This window comes from Plectropomus leopardus, chromosome 3, assembly GCF_026936395.1.
Source record: "Plectropomus leopardus strain MGB_pleo_1.0 chromosome 3, ASM2693639v1, whole genome shotgun sequence".
Classification (NCBI taxonomy): Eukaryota; Metazoa; Chordata; class Actinopteri; order Perciformes; family Serranidae; genus Plectropomus; species Plectropomus leopardus.
Genome location: NC_142178.1, coordinates 37,610,212 through 37,626,954, shown reverse-complemented (window position 1 = coordinate 37,626,954; position 16,743 = coordinate 37,610,212). Strand labels below are relative to the sequence as shown.

The following is a 16,743-nucleotide window of genomic DNA, read 5'->3' as shown; positions in this document are numbered from 1 at the left end:
CTGACACAGCCGACGCCTCAGGCAAACCCGACCGCCGCGGCCGGCGGGACCGAGGTGAAGCGACTGCCGCAGCCCCGGCGCCTCGCGACTCGCCCGAGGCAGCACGTCCCCGCTTCCCATTGAGCTCAGTCCGCCGGTCACGCAGAGGTGGTTATAGACGAACTGGCCCTTTAACAGAGGTGATGACGTCATGGCGCACGACGGCGAGCCGCCGCGATGACGTCACCCGGATGTTGACAGAGCGGCCACGGATAATACATCCATGCACGGCACTCAGATGTCAGGATGGCAAAAAGCTTACTTCTGTTGTCATTTCCGCGAAACGGTATTCCCCGGTCCCTCAGTGGCCGTTGAAGGTTGGCTACCGTCCAGTCGGACGGTAATCGGGAGACCTCGCTGGAGCGTGGTGACGCCGCGACCGACGGGAGCCGCCGAGCCGTCACCATCCTCTGCGGCGATGGAGCGTGAGAACCGCGGCGGCGCAGGACTGCACGGGGGCGACCGCGTCCGCTTCTTTCCGCTGAGGGTGGCGGACCAGGAGATGCAGAGGAATCATCGGCCATCGGTCAGCAGAGAGGAGCCGGGTAGGAACATGGACCATAGAGGGAACCGAGGGGCCGGCGGCCGGTTGCACTGCCGAGGTCGGCGTCTCCGGCTCGGATGCGACAGAGACCCCGAGGACGCCTGCACGGCCAGATGGAGACGGTGAGGGCCATCATCCCGGCTGTGTCCGAACAGGTCGTCATCCGACGGGGACAGAGAGACGGGATCCATAACACGGAACGGGTGAGTGGGCGAATCGCAGTTGACAGAGAGAGGACAGCTCTGTGGCGTGTCGGTACGCGCTTGTGCAGAATAACGAGAACGAAAGGGGAAGATCGGGTTAGGAGGATATTTAAGCCGGAAGAGGCGCGGTTGAGGTGCGGTTGAGGTGCGGTCCTGCTCCTGAATACAGAGACCATTTCAGCGCTGTTACTACCTTCGACTTACTCAGCAAAATCCAGCGATCGTACCTTTTACACAGAATGGCCAAGCTGCATAGCAGTGCAATATTTGCTCCTTTAACAGGCAGTGCACACACACACACACACACACACACACACAAAACCTGATGCCAACTTGTCACATGGTACTGCTCTGTCAGTGACCCTCTGCGTTTACTTGTGACATTTTAAATATCCTTCTGCATCAGCTGTTTACACCAGCTATTACCGTGATGTCAGCAAATTTTAAGGTAATTTTCTTGTATGTTTTACTAATTTTCAGATATTTTTCTTTTATTTTTTTTCTCCAAATTTTAAGGTAATTTTCTTGTATGTTTTACTAATTTTCAGGTATTTTTCTTTTAACTTTTTTCCCCCCAAATTTTCAGGTATTTTTCTTTTAAGTTTTTTTTTTTGTCTTTACAAATTTTCAGGTAATTTTCTTGTACTTTTTACTAATTTCTTATTGATTTATCATCATTTCTTCTTTTGTTGCACATTGCCCTGTTCCAGTGGTTTTTTGTCATAAATCAAGCCAGCTTGTTCAGGGGTAACTACAGGGCTGATGGGGAAGTGGGAACAGGTGAGCAGGTAGGCGGGGAAGGTCAGGGTGATGGAGGATGGCGGCTGCATGACATGAAGGACTGGAAGGATCTGAAATGGCAGAGAAATGAAGCAGGCGACAACAACAGTTATTTCTTTATTTACATTCGAAGATGTACAAACATGCAGCGGCTCAGGCTTGTTAATGATATAAAGAGGAAGGAAGATTTTATCAGCTGTGTCGTTCAGCCGTGTCTACAGAAGACAAGTGTTAATGCAAGACCACATCCTTTTCTGTAGAGCTCCTTTAAATACTGGACAGTTTCCACCCTCTGAGAGATGAGCGGAGCAGCGATGGGTCTAACATCAGCAGCGAGGGGGTTTATCGTCTTTCTTCTCTCAGTACATGGTAATCTACATTTCTATTATAATGTATTTAGAACAATTATTTTAAAAGGGCGATGAGCAACTTGGTCAGAAACGTTTCACAAATTACAAAAAACAAAAGATTCAGAAAATGTTAGTTTTGAAAAGCCAGGGGAAATTTTCTTTGGGAGAAAAAGAACAATATATTTTTAATTAAATATTTAATATTGTTTTACAGAATTACTATAATTTTCAAATTTTGTTTTTCTTTTCTTTTTTGTGTGCTAATTTTCAGGTCATTTTCTTATACTTTATACCTTTTTTTGCATATTTTTTGGTTGATTTTTTTTTAAGTTACTTCTTCCCAAGTTTTGACAGAAATTAAGGTTTCAAAGGATTACACCAATTTTAGATTTAAAATAGATCATAACTGAGTAAGTCTTGTCATTTTTCAAGTCGTTTTTTCCCACATACAGAAACTTTAAAACACTCAAAGGAAGAAAAACTGAGAGTCAGTTCAGTTGGTTGGACTAAATACAAACCTCTGTCGACAGACGAGACGTGATTGTTTAATTTAGAGCTATGTGTTGTGGTTCTCTGTATCTTCTGTCATGCTCATTAGGAGAAAGAGAGCGCCAAATGTTGAAAAAAAAGAAATATAAAATATTTAATGAATTCTTCAAAGTGTAAAATCGAACCCAGTGATGATTTATATCACCACCATACTGGTGAAGAAGAGTTTCACATCCACATTCTGCATTTCTCTGTACTCTCTGTCCACAAACAGGAACCAAAGTAAACAAGCAAATCATTTTTTTTCCACAGACTTTTCTAGTAATTAGTATTCTGTTTTCTTCTTCTCCTCTGACAAAATGCATTGAAGTTTTTATGTTTTTTCATTTCTTTCCTTCCCCTTCAAACACTGCGATGCGCTTCTTTACTGCACATAGATATTAACTACCGAAATACAGTTTGCATGATGCTGAACTCTTTTCTTTTCTCTCTGTCACACTCACGTCCAAGTTCATCCAGTGGCAAAAATTAGGACAAGTCTGCAAATAAATAGAATGTATCAACAGAATTAAACTGGACACTTTGTTTTTAACAAAGGTGTGAAGTCATTGCTGGAGGAGAAACAACTTTGTTTCCACACTTAAAACAGGTATAGGATCATGAATGTTTAGTCTCTGCACACAGAAATTTTATATCAGTATTTCTATTGTATTTGTGATTACCTATATTTCTTTTGTATTTGTTTCCCTCTTCTTTCTCTGTATTTCAATTTGTAATTTCTTAAAGCCGCTCATGGACAGGTGTTGCAAATTAGCATTTTGCTATAAACACTCAAAGCAGTGCATCTGGGACTTGAGCATGTCTGAATGTTACGGCACCAGTGTTACTGTATGTCCATGTCAAATAAACAAATAAATAAATACATTCACAGGCCCATACCACTTAGCCCTAACCTCTCCATTTTGTGCGTGCACGTCTAGGGGAAGGATCCTCCGATTATTGTTGGGATAGAAAGGTATGGTGATGAATAAGAATAGAAGAATAAATGTTAGAGCTGTTAGATTATGCAAACTACTGTCTCCAGTAGTTTGCATAATCTAACATAATAATAGACATCTAACATAATAATAGACATAATAATAGGTATAATAGACTCTCCTGTCTACATTTGCACCAACATAAGATAACAAAACATGACGTAATGACATGATGATGTGGAGGACAAACGTTTTAGCTTTAAATGAATGTTGTAACTATTAGGGTTGTATTTTGGACTTATTTAAAAGGATCTTGCACCAACACCCTCTGTTGTTAAATAGTTAAAATAAATGCAGTCATTTAAAGTTGTATGTCTCTCCTCTAGCCAAAAAATAAAGCAAAGGTCACCTCTTGATTTGGAGGGTATGTAATATTTCATACCTCTATACCTTCAGACTTAAAATTACACTATAGAAACCCACAATACGTTAAGAAAAGCAACATTTACACTCTCATTTTCCTTCTCAAACAGAGTAATACAACTGCACACTTTTTGAATTCAACTTTCTCTCAGTAACAGAAGACCGACGAGACTTAATTACCCCGTTAACTCATCAACTCAAACACACTTCATTCAAACTCAGTAGAAAAAATAAAAATAAATTTAACTCACCCAAACCATCTAGGTTACTCTTGTTGGTAATATATTTTTAACTTTACTGTTCCAACAATCACCAGCTGCAGTTTGATTGAAATAAACCTTTAATTCACAGAGTTAGATGTAAAAAATGATCTCTCTCTATCTGCTGGCCGCCGCTGTTTACAATCCTGTAACGTCTCCCTCCACCATTAGGTGTCGCTGTGTCTTTCAGCTCTGCTACCTGCCTGTTTCACCAGTAGAGACAGAGGATGGAGCTCTGGTGGTCCGTGCTGTGCACTGCATACAATACCTTTCATAGAAAGCGGAACGCCTGTATTGATGACAATATTGAAAAACGTGATTTGGGGTTTTCTAAATACCTTAGAATACCGTGATACAGCCCGAGTATCTGATGGTCCGAGTCTGATTGTGGTCTCTGGTGTACTCTGTGTTTCAGTGATACAGGGTCAGGATGACTGGGGAGTGACTTACACTTCTCCTCAGATCTGTGCCTTAAAGGGAACAACAGTGGAAATTCGCTGCAGCTACAGATACCCGTCCAGACTAAATGAGGGTGATACTACAGCTGAGAGAACATTTTGGACTACTGACAGACGGCTTGTGGACCTGAGACTCGACTCAAACTACACAGGTCGTGTGCAGCATCACTGCGATAAGAGGGACTGCACTCTGAGAATCAGAGACGTGAGAGAGAGCGACTCAGCTGAGTTCAATTTCAGATTCATAACCCAAAGCAACAGTTACACTGGTTCACCTGGAGTCCGACTGACTGTCACAGGTAACAATTTTGTCTTAAACTCTTCAAGTTAAAGGAGACATATTATGCTTTTCCTTGTTTTTATTATACAATAGTCGTGTCAGATGTTCATATTAAAACAGCAGTGTGTAGGATTTAGTGGTATCTATAGTAATGAGGATTATAAATTGCAACCAGCTAAAACTGCTCCCTGTTGACAACTGTGAGCTCCTGGTTAGAATTCCTTCAGTGTTTATTGTTTGGGAGGTTTAATATCCGCAGCGGTCTCTTCCTCTCCAAAACACACGGATCAGATGCTTAAAACCTGTACAAAACAATAAAAAAACAAAACTTTACGTTACAAATCAGTATTTCTCTGTTGCCGTTTGTAACACCAGCAAGCGTAATAAAATCTGCAGTTTTAGTGCAGAAATCTCACAAACATAATACATTTCCCACAAATGTAAAAGCAGTTGCCTTCTACAAGCGTCATCTGAAATTTCCTGCAAATGTCCAGAAAAGACATCTATACTACATCCAGAAAAGACATGTGTACGATGTCCAGAAAAGACATCGATATGACGTACGTAGCGTAGATGTCTTCTCTGGACGTAGTATAGATGTCTTTATTGGACGATGCACAGATGTCTTTTCTGGATGTCATGAAGATGTCTTTTCTGTGTGACATATAGATGTCTTTTCTGGATATTTGCAGGAAATTTCATATTAAGTTTTCTGTTGGCATTTTCTAGGATATTATGTTTGTAGTAAAAGTATCATGTTTGTGGAATTGTTCCATTAAAAGCTGCAGATTTGTACATTGTTTGTGATTTATTACGTGTGTTTGTGTTACACCGTTCAGCTGATCGCAGGCAGGCACGTGCTGATGTGTGCTCACTGTTTTTTCTCTGATAAAATAAGATCCAGACGTTCAGGCAGGATTTTACTGGCAGCCCAATAATCGGTAACATACTCTTGTGTGTGTCCTTGTGAAAGTCGTATCTAGCCAGCCGCCCAAAGATGTGTCCTTGCATCACCCATTTAATCGAGGGTGCTTTGGGACGTGACTTTTGTCCAACTACACTGGCAACCAGGTTCTGATCCATTTCTCTTTCTGCAGTTTTTTAATACCTAATAGCGTGAATTTCGTTCACCTTTGTCCACAAAAATAAGCCTTTTCCCACCACTGGTTTTTAATACGAGGGCTTATAGATCTAAGAATACTCCGAATATACATGAATGCATTCAAATGATTTTTGATAATGACTGAAAGGATACACGCACACATGTAAATATTCATTTATTCTTTTATCCATTCATTAATTTATTTGCCATTTAGGCTTCAATAGTCCTAAAAGTGGTGTTCATTTATTACTGAACAAAATGTGTATCATAAATATTTGCTTTCCACAGGACTTATTTTCTTCACTGCTCCAAAACTTCAGCATGGGCCTAAGGAAAAACATTATTCTATTATATCTTTATGACCGTTCCAGCACAGACTAAATGAGGAAAAAAAAAGTTTTTTTTCACCATTAAAGCATGTGAACAAGGTCTAGTAGAACCACTACCCCAAAAAAAAAAAACAGAAATACTTGTTTAAATGAGTATATTAGGTCCTCTTTAACTCCAGGAGCTCAACATTTAGAAAACATAACTGTACATTTGTGAAATGTGTGTGAGATGACAGCTCAGTCTAAAATATTATTTTTGTTTATTTACATATTCAGGTTTCCAGGTGCAGATGAGCAGAATACAATCATGTAATATTGGAGCCTGTACATATGCAGAGCTGAACTGTCACAGCCGTTGTCCTCTAACTGATCGTCCCTCCTACATCTGGTACAAGAATGGACAGAAAATGGACAAAGTAGAGAAACCCTTTTATCATTACTTTTATGCTGCAGACAGCTATTCCTGTGCTGTTACAGGACACAAGGATGTCCCCTCTCGTTCAGTGTGTAAGTTTACTCTGCTGTCCTCCACTAACATGCTGCTGCTGTGTTGAACTTTTCAGCTGATGTTCTGTAACATGATGTCACGCTTCTTTAACATGAGTGACTTTATCCATAGAAACAAAACAAGCTGTGAGTTACTGCAGTAAAGACTTTAATCTTCATGATAATAATCAAACGTATTTCTTTGTTTAGGTGTCCGTGGTCAGTCCTGCAACAGAGTGACGTACGATGACAGAAACATCTGTGCTTTCAAAGGCTCAACAGTGAACATTTCCTGCAATTACAACAGTTATGAATCTATCAAAACTAAGTTCTGGTTCAGGTTTGATCAGTCGGGGTATAACACTCGACCTAAGGACCTGAGTAAAGACCCCCAGTACGCAGGTCGAGTTAAGGTCTTTGAAAATGAGGAACAACGACGCTCCACTCTGAGCATCTCTGACCTGAGAGAGAGAGATTCAGCAGAGTATCACTGCAAATTCACAACAGGAAACTATGAATGGGAGAGTAGTTTACCTGGTACAACTCTGACCGTCACAGGTAAACACAAACTGATGATAAAGTTACCGCAGCAGAATTTAATGTAATTATCAGAGAATATGTGCTTTCTCATTGAAAAAGATCATTTTGATACATGAATGGTAAGGTAAAAGTTTAGATGTTGTTAGATTCAATAGGAGATTAAAGTGTGCATTGATAAGTGGTAGACTGTGCACGGTGCAAGTTAATGTCAAAATGGTTCTTTGTTCACAGATCCAGATTTACAGGTGCAGGTGATCTGGTCTTCTGCTGGTCCAAAGCTGATCTGTCACAGCAGCTGCCTGCTCGTTGGCCGTTCTTTCTTCGTTTGGTACAAGAATGACACAATCATTTTTGGAGAAACATCTTTTTCTTATGGAGGAAAAGTTGATCCTGCAGACAGTTATTCCTGTGCTCACCAGCGTCACCGCTCTCCTTCAGTGTGTGAGTTTACTCCCCAATCTCACAACTTTAAACTTTTACATTCTCCTGGAAGCAAGTTGCCAAAAATACAAATGACAGCCAGTGTGTATTTGTACCTGCTATGTGTATAAAGATGCAGCAGTTTGCCAAATCATCCTAGCAGGGTGTAATTATCAGCAGGCCGGTTCTCATTACAGATTTGTGCAAAACTTGAGCGACATTTTCGAAATGTTGATACAACACAATTGTATGATGACGGCGTTTCCACTGAGTGATGCTCTGCGACTTCTCCTCCCGTGATAACAGTCCTAGAAGAGATGGATGTTCAAAACATCAGCAGCTTTATTTCTCCCCTCATGCAAGCGTAAAAACATTTTTGCAATAACTGAGTTTCTTTGAAACTGACGTGTTTCCATTATTTTATTTCAGTTTAGCATAACTGAAGGGTTAATGGAAACCCACCTATTGTGTTTTTACAACTTGTTTCTGTTGCCACCAAATGACAAAAAAGTTTTGCGAGAAAAATCAGACACAAAATTCAACCCAAAGACACAGGTGTGCTGGCTTCTCGATTTACGCCCTGTTTCAGGGTTATTCCTGAGATCGACACACAGTGGCAGTAATGCTTAAAGAAGTGAAGGAATTTGTGAGGCCGTCAAGCAAAAATTGATGTTAAAAATGTGTCCATATATGAAAATTGTTGATTAACACATGTACGTATATTTTCTCTTCCAGATGCTCCAAAGCGTCCCTCTGTGTCGGTGAATCACTCTGCTGAGATAGAGGAGGGCAGTTCAGTCAATCTGAGCTGCAGCAGTGATGCTAACCCAGCAGCTAACTACAGCTGGTACAAGAAGAACCAAACACTGCTCAGTGAAGGACCACAGTTTGTCTTCAGCTCCATCCAGTCCTCTGATTATGGACAGTATTACTGTGTTGCTGAGAACGAGCTGTGGAGAAGGACGTCTACATATGTATTTGTTAATGTGAAATGTAAGTAAAAAAAAAAAAAAACCCTTGCTAATTTAAAATAGCCCAAATATAATAACCATTATAATAATAGATTTCATTTGTAATGCACTTACAAGGTAAAAGCATCTATTTAACAAAGGACTGTTTTTTGCAGATGTCTTGCTTTTTTTCCTGATCAGTGACTGCAGTCAGTGTTGTAAGAGCCTGTTATAATCACTATTGGCATTTATATTAACTGCACTGTTGAGGACATTCAAAATATCACATTCATCAAAAGACCTCCTCCAAAGTTTCAGATGCTGCAACGCACTAAAACTCATAAAAATCTATGTCAAATCTTTTCCAGATGCTCCAAAGCGTCCCTCTGTGTCAGTGAGTCCCTCTGCTGAGATAGAGGAGGGCAGCTCAGTGACTCTGACCTGCAGCAGTGACGCTAACCCAGCAGCTAACTACACCTGGTACAAGGAGAACCAAACACTGGTTCATGGACCAGAAGGCATTTATCGTTTAACCTCCATCAGCTCTGAGGACAGAGGGAACTACTTCTGCAAGTCTGAGAATCAGTATGGCCAGATCAACTCTTCGTCTCAATACTTAGATGTCAAGTGTAAGTAGAAAACATAAGCAAATCATTTAGACAGTGTATTTGTAAGTAGAGGCATGCAAGTCAAAAACTGGATGACTTTAAGCTTGCAAAAACATTATCATGTTCTAAAGAAGCAACACTTCAACAGTCCTTTACCTCCTTCATAATGTAGCAGTGGTCTCAACTTAAAAGGATAGTTCACCCAAAAATGAAAATTCAGTAACACCCTCATGTCAATGGGAAGTCAGGTGAAGTTTTATAGTTAACAAAACTCTGCCGGCATTTCACGGGGAAAAGGTGTTGCACTCATCTCCCAAACAATTGAAGAAAATGGTGACCAGGTTTCAAACATTGAAACATATCGGAAAACCACAAAATGTCTCCATACTGCTCGTCTTAAACAAACAAAGTGTCCTGAAGCCCCAGTGTGCCAGCTTGTTTTGAAAAACGTCACAGGCCAAATGTTTCAAGCCTTGCTGTAGCCTGTAGCTCCTTGTGTGGGAGCCACAATGGTGTTTGCATGCTAACGAGAGTTGCTGTATCTGTACATCAGTGTCTACATGCTACCAGAAGCCTCCTCTACTCACAGCAGTTTTAAATACAACAAAAGGACTTGCTGCTTGCTGCTCACTCCATAAGTCTCTCTCTCTGTCTGTGTTTGGGGGAGGCGTTCAGGTAGCATTTAAATTCTGATGCACAGATACAGCGAGCTCTTGTTAGTCTTGCACAAAAGCACACATACTTGAACGCTGCTCCCACAATAGGAGCTACAGGCTACAGAGAAGCTAAAACCATGACGCCAGTGACGTTTTTCAGAACAACGTGACACACTGGGGCTTCAGGACATTCGGACTGTCTGAGCAATATGAAGACTTTTTGTGATTTTGTTACGTTTTTTTGTTTTTTACGTTTAAAGTCCTGGTCACCATTGCTTCCATAGTTTGGGAGATGAGTTCAGCAGTTTTGTGGATTATAAAACTTCACCTGACTTTACATCAGCATGAGGGTGAGTAGATAATGACTGACTTGTTTTTTTAAATTTTTGGTTGAACTATACTTTTAACTTCCTGTCACATGTGAATGTTGATTAATTCTTACGTTTTCTCCTCCAGATGCTCCAAAGCGTCCCTCTGTGTCAGTGAGTCCGTCTGAGATAGAGGAGGGCAGCTCAGTGACTCTGACCTGCAGCAGTGATGCTAACCCAGCAGCTAACTACACCTGGTACAAGGAGGATGAAGACTCACCAAAAGCATCCGGACAGATCTTCACCATTACCGAATTCAGAGCTGAAGACAGCGGGAATTATTACTGTGAAGCCGAGAACAACAGAGGACGACGTAACTCCACCTTACGTCTGATTACTGTGGCAGGTGAGTTATGTGCAGTCACCTACGTGCACCTCTTTTAAAGATTTTATTCGGATCTCACCACTGATACAGGTGGTATCATAAATCTTTCACACAACCTGGACTTAACTGTCTCCTGTAAAGAGAAAGAAAAGGTGAAAAATGTCTCAATGCAATTCATGCACCGATATTAAAACACAATGGACCCATCACTTTTGTGTGTCTCTGTCATTGTTGTATCTTGTTTCGGGGTGTCGTTTGAGGTATTCTTTATGTCTTTTGCATCTCTTTGGAGTCGTTATATGGTTTTTTTTTGTGTCTCTTTGCAGTCGTTTTGGGTTTCCTTGCAGTTATTTTAAGTCTCTGAGGTAATTTTGTGTAGAGTTTTTTTAATGTCTTTGTAGTCATTTTGTGTGTCTTTTTGAACTTCCTTCTCATCTCTTTATTGTCTTTTTGGGTCTCCTTTTGTTTGCTTGTGTTGTTTGGTAATCATTTGGGTCTCTTAATTTTGTTATGTTTATTAATCTCGTTGAGGTAATTTGGTGTGTCCTTGAGGTATTTTTCTTTCGCCACTATGTGTGGCTTTGTGTGTCTGTGGTTATTTTGTCCTTTTTTCTATTAATCGACATGTCTTAGCAGTTCCTTTGCATCTCTTTGTGGTCATTTTGAGTCTCCTTGTAGTTGTTTAATGTCTCTTAGAAATAATTTGTGTCTTTTTAATTATTTTGTGTCTCCATCTGGTTGTTTTGTGACATTTTGTTGTTGTTTGAGCCCTTTTAAAGGTATTTTCATGACTTTGGTCGTTTTGTCCCGCTTTTAAGTCATATTGTGTAACCTGGTAGTTGTTTTTTGTCTCTTTGTCCTTGTGTCTCTTTGTGATAATGTTGCCTAATTTTGCAGTTATTTGGTTTTTGTTTTTTTTAAGTTCCTTTGCATCTCTTTGTGGTCATTCAGAGTCTCCTTGTAGTTGTTTTGTGTCTCTGAGGTAATTTTGTGTCTCTGTGAGGTAATATGGTGTCTCTTTTTGGTCTTTTTGTGTCCCTTTGTAATCATTTTTTGTCTCCATGTGGTTGTTTTGTGTCTGCTTTTAGTTATGTTGTGCGTCTCTGCAGTTACTTTGCATGTCTTTGTGGTCATTTTGAGTCTTTTCCGGAGTTGGTACTTCTTACTTTTATTGACCGTTTGCAAGTGAATGGCACGGAGCCCCTTGGCACTTTGGTCCCATGGGCCTGTAAGTAACACATCCATGATATAACCAAACATCTCCTGGAGATTTAGGTGCAGTTTATTAATCTGTATTTACTCAGAGGCCCTATTTTCCTTATCTATTCTAATTATTTCCATTTGATGATGCAGGTGCATGGAAATCAGCAGCTGTAGGAATTCTCACTTTTCTTCTCGTGGCTCTAATAGGACTCCTTGTTGTCTTCTTTTTGATGAAGTGAGCAATTCTGTGGTATTATATGTTCTCAAATTAATCTAAATTTTTATAATCACTTCCCTAAATAACATAGTTAATTCATTAAATTTCTCATCATCCCATCCAGAAGGAGTAAATCTCGCAGACAACAGTCTGATGGTGGAGAGAGATCCGGCGTCAACAGAGCGCAGGTGAGAAAAAAACGCATTGCAAAAGAAAACATGCTCATCTTTTTATATTTAATTTAATTTCTTCCCTTTTTCAGATGTGATCTTCCTTTTTTCCCCCAAACTTTGTTTATTGATTTTTCACAAAATCCCAAAAGTTACAGTCACAGCCAGTCATCCAATAAACAATTGTCATTAGTTTTTTTTAAATAATTTTTATCTATCTCTGCATAATTTGGACACTGATTATGGACACGTGGCTGTTTGAGTTTTTTTTTTTTCTTTAAACATCACATTCAGATTTACTGTACATTGAACCCTGTTGTGTCTGCATGATGATGGAAATCTCAACTCCATGGTTGAGTACTATTAGTGAGAAAATACGTTTTAATTAATTTGGATACACAGACGTTAATCCAGTCACCAGAAGAAAATGTTGGCATTGTGGGTTTTATATGCATCATATCATCATAAAAGAATATATCCGGCTTTATTGGCTTGAAAGGTGGTTGTTAAATTACTGAAACACTGCTGTTTTATGTGGTGGCACAGTAGCACACATGTGCATGTTATTACCAAGACATTGATGCTTTTCCTGAAAGATAATGGCACAAGAAGTGGTTGTTTTATACAGAGATATCGTTGTTTTTCCTGCCAGGATAGTGCCATGAAAAGTAATTGTTCTTTTTTACTGAGACATTACTGCTTTTCCAGCAGGTATTGTGGTCTTACTACCTAACTAACCTTGTTGATTTTCCTGCCTAAACCTAAACCCACATTAACCACAATTTGCATGATTTCAGCATATCTGCTACGTAGTAACCTGCAGACGTAACACACCTGTGGTTTGCAGAAACATACAATGCCAACACCTGCTGGCGATTGCAGGCTAGGAGGAGTGACTTTGAATCATCTCACTTTCTTACATGTGACTTTATTGGCTTCACTAAACTGAATTGTAGTTCCTAACAGTAACTTCCACCTTACCCTGCCACTTCATTTTATAATAATAATTGCTGATAATATCCAGTGAGAAGTTCAAAGTTTATTCTAATACTTTAGTATCACATAAAATATTTTCTGGATTTAAAGACACAGCTATGTTAAATAAGAATACAAGGAATAGCAAAGCAACATATAGTGTCTTAGAGGTACTCTAAATCAGAGGCTTTCAGAATAGAAATAAGGATTATTTAAATGCTTTAGTACCATGACATACTCATCCATGCTTCTCAAATCAACGCATGAACTTTACAAATAAGTCTTTACCTTCCTGTTGTCTCGGTTCATGCATGTATGCAGATTGTACGTCACTCACATTGTAATTTGAGTCAGATGTTCAGGCTCAGCAAAACAAAGTATGGAGTGTAGTGTTATGTAAATATTTGTCATGGTGACATGGGATCAGCCAGTTAAGGTAATGAACATAAAGCACTCGATTTAATTCACAATAGTGCTTTGATTGCCTTAACCCTTTGAAACCTGAGTAAATTACCCTGTTCTTTTTCAAAAACATGAGGACGAGTTGGTGGTAACTTAAGGAGAAATGTCCCAAAAATTTGCATGAAATTTAAAAAAAAGTTGCAGGAAAATAAGTGAAAAAATAAAAAAGGGAGAAAGAAAAGTACAAAAACCAAGAAAACCTGAGAAAACTCCTAAAAATATATATATATATAAGAATTCTGTGACATAATTTTGAATATATAATTGTGATAATAATCATTGTAGTCTTCTGGACTTTTTTTTTACTTTTACTAGTTTCTTGCTGTTTGTGAATAATTCAATAATAATAATAATAATAATAATAATAATAATAATAATAATAATAATAATAATAATGATGATGATAATAATAATGATAATTATTATTATTATTATTATTATTAGTAGTAGTAGTAGTAGTAGTAGCAGTAGTAGTAGTAGTAGTATTTTATATAGATATTTCTTTTTTTGTCATAACTTAAACCAGTGATCTCAGATTTCAGATGTTTAAATACATCTAAAAGGGGTTTAAAGGCAGAAAACAGAAAACATGCAGTTGATTCGTTTCAAAGGGTTAACTTAGCAGTCTTTGAGCTTTAGAGACCTCTGCTGGTCAGCAGGAGTGATTGCAAAAGAAAAAAACACCTCAGGCATTGAGAGCACAGTGTTTTGGATCAGAAAAGTAGGATTCATTTCATGACAAAGGCCATCGTGTATCGTGCCCAGTAACTCTCAGTAGGCTTCTCTCAGTAGTTTTGAAGAATTGAAAAATAACCTCCCTAAATCCCACCTCAAAATCCAACTGGAATTTTACTATAAGGTTATTTTGTGCAACATGGCAATAATAAGAATTTGTCCTGTCAGCTGAACATGGGTCCAGTGTCCGACACCACATCAGCTGCAGCACAGAGACAACCAGCAGAACAGCAGGATGAACTTCAATACGCCAGCATCAGCTTCGCTCAGAGACAGGAGGACGCTCTCTACTCCAACATCAGGCCAGCGCAGACACAGAGACACACTGAGGACGAGGACGATGAGGTTGAATACACTTCTATCAAGCCTGACAGCAGTGCCTCAGGGTGAGCAAAGTTTTTACTGCTGCAGGATAAAAACATTAAAAAATAAACACTGGATTAAACTTTAGTTTTCTCTTCACAGAGCAAGACGTCAAGAAAATGGGGAGGATTTATTTGCTCTCTACAGCACAGTCACCAAATGAACACAACATGAATGTTTATTCCGTTATTCCTATGTTTTTTTGTGCACCTTAATTCAAGAGTCAGACACAATGAAGCTACAGATACTGTGAACTCCTCAGGACAGATATTTATTTGTTTGCTTGAAAACCTAGATCAACATCTCTTTCCATGTGCTTCATTCAGATGCCCTCACAAGTATTTAAACCTTCAAAATCTGAGATAATTGGTTTGCTTTCTTTTGAAACATGGACAAAAAAAAGGCAGATTTCTTGTAAATGGTAAGAAAGTACTAGATTTGGAAAAAAGCCAGAGAAAATGTCCCCAAAACTATATTTATAAGCATATTGACATATTTTCAAATATTTATTTATTTTTTTACAGAATTATTATTATTATTTTTTTAACAATTTTAAAGTCTTTTCTTTTTTTTCCTTGTATTTTTTGTAACTTTTTTATGGCAAATTTTAAGTTAGTCGTTGTCTTACTCTTATTATTTTTATTGTTGTAGTTGTTGCTCACTTTTGTAATGCATTTTAAGTGGACTTTTTCTGCTTGTGTTTATTGTAACAATTTCAAGGAGACTTTTACTCGGTTAAATAAAGTATGTGTATAAAGGACATCAGGGCTGGACGATAAAATGACTGTCCGACGGTGTCTCCGCTGGTGTCTCCGCTGGTGTCTCCGACTGTCTGCTTGCTCTCATTCTCAAGACTTTTTTTGTGTTTTTGGGTTCCCAAAGGCTTTAATCATAGCTTTTGTCAGCACATTTTATACATGCATGCAAATTCATTTTGCTTGAAAATGTTAGATTTAGTGTCTGACGCTGCGTTGCAAATGTTCCTAATTCTGGTTTTCACTCACGTCACTGTGGTTTACATGAGAAAGATGGTTTGCTTCTTTATACATAAACTGGACCACTGGTTCATTTTTCTTTGAGAGACCATAACACATAAATTGCCTCCTTATTTATGTTCTCTGCTGACCTCTGCATCTGTCAGCAGTTACAACATTTGGCCACGTGGTCAACTTGTGTATGTCAATCCCTAAACCTGCACTGTCTTTGGTCAAACTGCTTTAAAAATTTGCTCCGTCATCTCAGTGTCAGCTGCACAGTCACCTTAAGCTACTCTGTCTCAACCTTGGAGATTTTAGAAACGACTGAAGGACATTTTTTAACACTGAATGCACATGTCCGGTGACAGCACGCTGCCAATTTAAGCTGTTTGTCGTAAATTTTAGGGCTTTACCTGACTCAGAGTTATGTATGTTAAATTAAAGTAGGCTGTTCAATATGAATACTTGAAGATTCGTTTTGTTTGCCATACAAAGTTTTAAAGTTTAAACGAGCTCCGCAGGACATTCAGCAGTTTTGCAGACAGTCCACAACACGAGCAAAGAACAAAAGCCAGAGACTGTCGCTTTAAGTTGCTGCAGACTGTAAATTCACCATCTCTAAGCAGAAGCCCTCTCCTCTTGTAGTATTTGTGTTGTGGGTCCTTCAATAACGACGCGCTGGTAACTTGGAGCAGTCGTACTTTATCTGGTAAGTTCAGTCAGTCACGTGTTTACAGGAGACTCTTGTGTAGCTCATGAAACTCAACAGTGCACATGCTCCATCAGATCAGCAGCTGCTCTTTTCATGACACGTCTCTCCCCTGGATGTATTATAAGTCTGGATACAGCGGCGGGCCTCATTAATTCCTGAGAGCTGCTCAGTGGCGCATAAACCCATGGGTGCCAGGCGGTCCAACATGAGTGGGCAGCTCAAATTGAGGAGGGAGAACAGTGGAGGGTGCAGGCAACGCGGCATCGAGAATCCCAGGTGAGGTGAGCTGGTGGGAGTGGGAGGGCGCCGCTGACACAGCCGACGCCTCAGGCAAACCCGACC

At 39.4% G+C, this 16,743-nt stretch overlaps 1 protein-coding gene across 1 annotated transcript; it reads left to right on the top strand.

Annotated features, from left to right (window-relative positions):
• Positions 1-15,474, top strand: LOC148190058 (B-cell receptor CD22-like). The gene is made up of 13 exons (XM_088074969.1): positions 1-786; positions 1,827-1,935; positions 4,481-4,822; positions 6,511-6,741; positions 6,931-7,278; positions 7,492-7,701; positions 8,416-8,673; positions 8,999-9,259; positions 10,351-10,608; positions 11,941-12,025; positions 12,132-12,195; positions 14,518-14,735; positions 14,815-15,474. The coding sequence occupies exons 2-13, from the start codon at positions 1,866-1,868 to the stop codon at positions 14,873-14,875; spliced, it is 2,406 nt and encodes an 801-aa protein (XP_087931095.1). The 5' UTR covers positions 1-786; positions 1,827-1,865; the 3' UTR covers positions 14,876-15,474.
• The last annotated feature ends 1,269 nt before the right edge of the window (positions 15,475-16,743 follow it).

Excerpts from the sequence above, each read along its gene's own strand:
- LOC148190058 (XM_088074969.1), top strand. The coding sequence starts at position 1,866 with ATGAGCGGAGCAGCGATGGGTCTAACATCAGCAGCGAGGGGGTTTATC. Across the intron at positions 12,026-12,131 it reads GTTGTCTTCTTTTTGATGAA|AAGGAGTAAATCTCGCAGAC; the intron begins GTGAGCAATTCT and ends CATCCCATCCAG. Across the intron at positions 14,736-14,814 it reads CCTGACAGCAGTGCCTCAGG|AGCAAGACGTCAAGAAAATG; the intron begins GTGAGCAAAGTT and ends TTCTCTTCACAG.